The sequence below is a fragment of the Camelus ferus genome, chromosome 1, assembly GCF_009834535.1.
Source record: "Camelus ferus isolate YT-003-E chromosome 1, BCGSAC_Cfer_1.0, whole genome shotgun sequence".
NCBI classification, from domain to species: Eukaryota; Metazoa; Chordata; class Mammalia; order Artiodactyla; family Camelidae; genus Camelus; species Camelus ferus.
In genome coordinates this window covers 36,101,626-36,104,232 of record NC_045696.1, presented here as the reverse complement: position 1 = coordinate 36,104,232, position 2,607 = coordinate 36,101,626, and the positions used below count along the sequence as shown (strand labels likewise).

Below are 2,607 nucleotides of genomic sequence, written 5' to 3'. Positions count from 1 at the left end.
GAAGAAAAATTATTTTATACATAAATGATGATTTGTACCAAATATTTCTTAGATAAATGGAAAATGGTAATTTTCAGGTCAAATATTTTTGGCAGCATAAAGGAATTTTTTTTTAAAGATACATTTTCCTATAGAGTAATGATAGATCAGACAGAGAATGCTTAAGGAAGGGAAAGTAAGAATTAAGGAATTAAAGGAACTTGAGAAACTAATAACCAGTACATCTCCTTCAAGACACAGGTGGGGAAACTGAGCCAAAGAGAGAGATAAGCAAGAGTTTGTAGACTTTTTTCTTTTAACTTTTTGTTATAAAAACAATTTTAACATGCATAAAAGTAAAATGAATAACCCAAGACTCTGCTATCTAATGTGGTAATCACTGGCAATATGGCTAGAGAGCAGTTCACAGGTGGCTAGTGTCACATGTTGAAATGATAATGTTTTGGATATATTACATTAAATAAAATATATATATCTATATTTTTTTTCACAGTACGATAGTTAATTTTATTTGTTCAAGGACTCATATTGCAAGCATTAAACCAAGCACAGGCTTTGATTCTGTGAACCCAGATTCACAGATTTAAGAAGATAAAAGCAAACTATGCCCCATGTACATAGATGAAAACTAAAGGCTCGTGGCTAATCACACTGTAGTTTTTAAGTTTCTACAGCCTAGAACTAGAAGCCAGTAGTCACAGGTCCTTTAGGTCCTTCTGGATGTCCCATAGGGTGTCTGTACTTTTCTTGAGTTGGGCAATCTCCTCATCCTTCAGCTTCTGTTTGATAGCACTGGTCAATCCCTGAGCATTCAGGACACATGGAAGGCTCAGGAAGACCTCATTCTCAATGCCATACATCCCCTTCACCATCATTGACACTGGGTGAATCCTGGAGAGATTTTTCAACATGGATTCAATGAGATCAGCCACACTTAGTCCAATAGCCCAGTTGATGTATCCCTTCAGCTTGACGACTTCGTAGGCACTCTCTACCACCAACTTAGGCACTTCCTTCCAATTTTCACTGTCATTGTCCGTTCTCATTTCTGGATTCAGTTCCTGGAGAGAAACACCTGCCACATTCACCCCACTCCACACAGCCACGCTTGAGTCACCATGTTCTCCCAAAATCCATCGGTGGCAGCTGCTGGGATGAATGCCAAGTTTTTCCGCCATTCGATAGCGGAGTCTAGCAGAATCCAGATTACACCCACTTCCAATCACACGGTGCTTGGTAATCCACTTAGTTTCCAGGTAACGTGTGTGAGGATATCCACTGGGTTAGAAACCACAATTATGATGCAATCAGGACTGTACTTGATGATCTGAGGAATAATGAACTTGAAGACATTAACGTTCCTCTGCACCAGATTGAGGCGACTCTCCCCCTCTTGCTGGAGAACTCCTGCAGTCACCACCACAATCTTGGAATTGGCGGTTACAGAGTAATCTTTATCTGCCACAATTTTGGGTGTCTGAAGAAACAAGCTCCCATGCTGCAGATCCATCATTTTGCCTTTGAGTTTATCTTCCAAAACGTCCAGAAGAGCAAGCTTGTCAGCCAGAGACTTTCCCAGAATGCTGATGGCACATGCCATGCCAACTTGTCCAACACCCACTACAGTGATTCTTATTGTTGGGGACCGTTGCCTCTTCTTCTGCAACTGGTGCAATCAGTTTTTCCTTAAGAGTTGCCATTGAGCACAGAGGAGAGAAAGTTCCCAAGATGGCTGTAAGGGTGGCCTGAAGAAGACAATGTCAGCAGCGTGCGTCTCCTCCGGCACAGGATACACAAAGAGCTAAATAAAATATATTTTAAAACAAATTCCACCTATTTCTTTTTACTTTTTAAAAGTGACTACTAGAAAATGTGAAATTACATTTATGGTTAATATTATGTTTTTATTGGACAGCACTGGCATAGAATCCCCATTTACCCACTTCAACAGTTATCAACTCATGACTCATCTTGTTTAATTTATACCCCGTGCACTTTAGAACTGCCTATGGTCATACTGGTAATTGGTCCCAGCTTTGGCATGAAACTCCTGCCTGTGGGCTATTACTCTTTCCACTACTATGCTTTCAAATTGAAGTTTTTTTTTGGGTGTGCTAGTTTTACTATCTCCTAATTATTTAAGGTTGCATTTCTGAGATTTACTGGTTTTGACAGGTTATTAATGCAGTCATTCATTTCCTTTACAGACTATTATTTTAATTTAATTGATAAAGATTCTTGGATAAAATTCTCCATTTACTTTACTAAATAGGGTGGGCTTATTTGTAAATCATTGTTCCTTCTTCCAAAATCTTGATCACCTAAGGATAGCAATGGAACTAGTACCTTCTCAGCTATGATTCTCATATTTTTCATGCAAAGTTTCATTCTCTTAAAGTATATATTAAAAAAGCATAATTGTTCAATAATCAATAAACATATCTATTGAATATTTACCAAGTAAAAAGCTCACTGTGTGTACGTATGCCTGCCCCCTCCTCCCAGTACACACATGCTGTATCATCAAAGAATTAGTAAGTAGTGTTGGGGTGGGAAGAGAGAAGGGAATGCAAGTTCACAAGTTCGCAAGTTCGTTTCCAAACATGC

General features: G+C 38.8%; 1 protein-coding gene across 1 annotated transcript; it reads right to left on the bottom strand.

The window, feature by feature from the left end:
* Positions 1-480: 480 nt before the first annotated feature.
* LOC102511581 (L-lactate dehydrogenase B chain-like) lies at positions 481-1,795 on the bottom strand. The gene is given in 3 exon segments (XM_032477683.1): positions 481-1,231; positions 1,234-1,636; positions 1,638-1,795. Coding segments are annotated over 3 exon segments (1,002 nt in total). The 5' UTR covers positions 1,701-1,795; the 3' UTR covers positions 481-695.
* Positions 1,796-2,607: the final 812 nt, after the last annotated feature.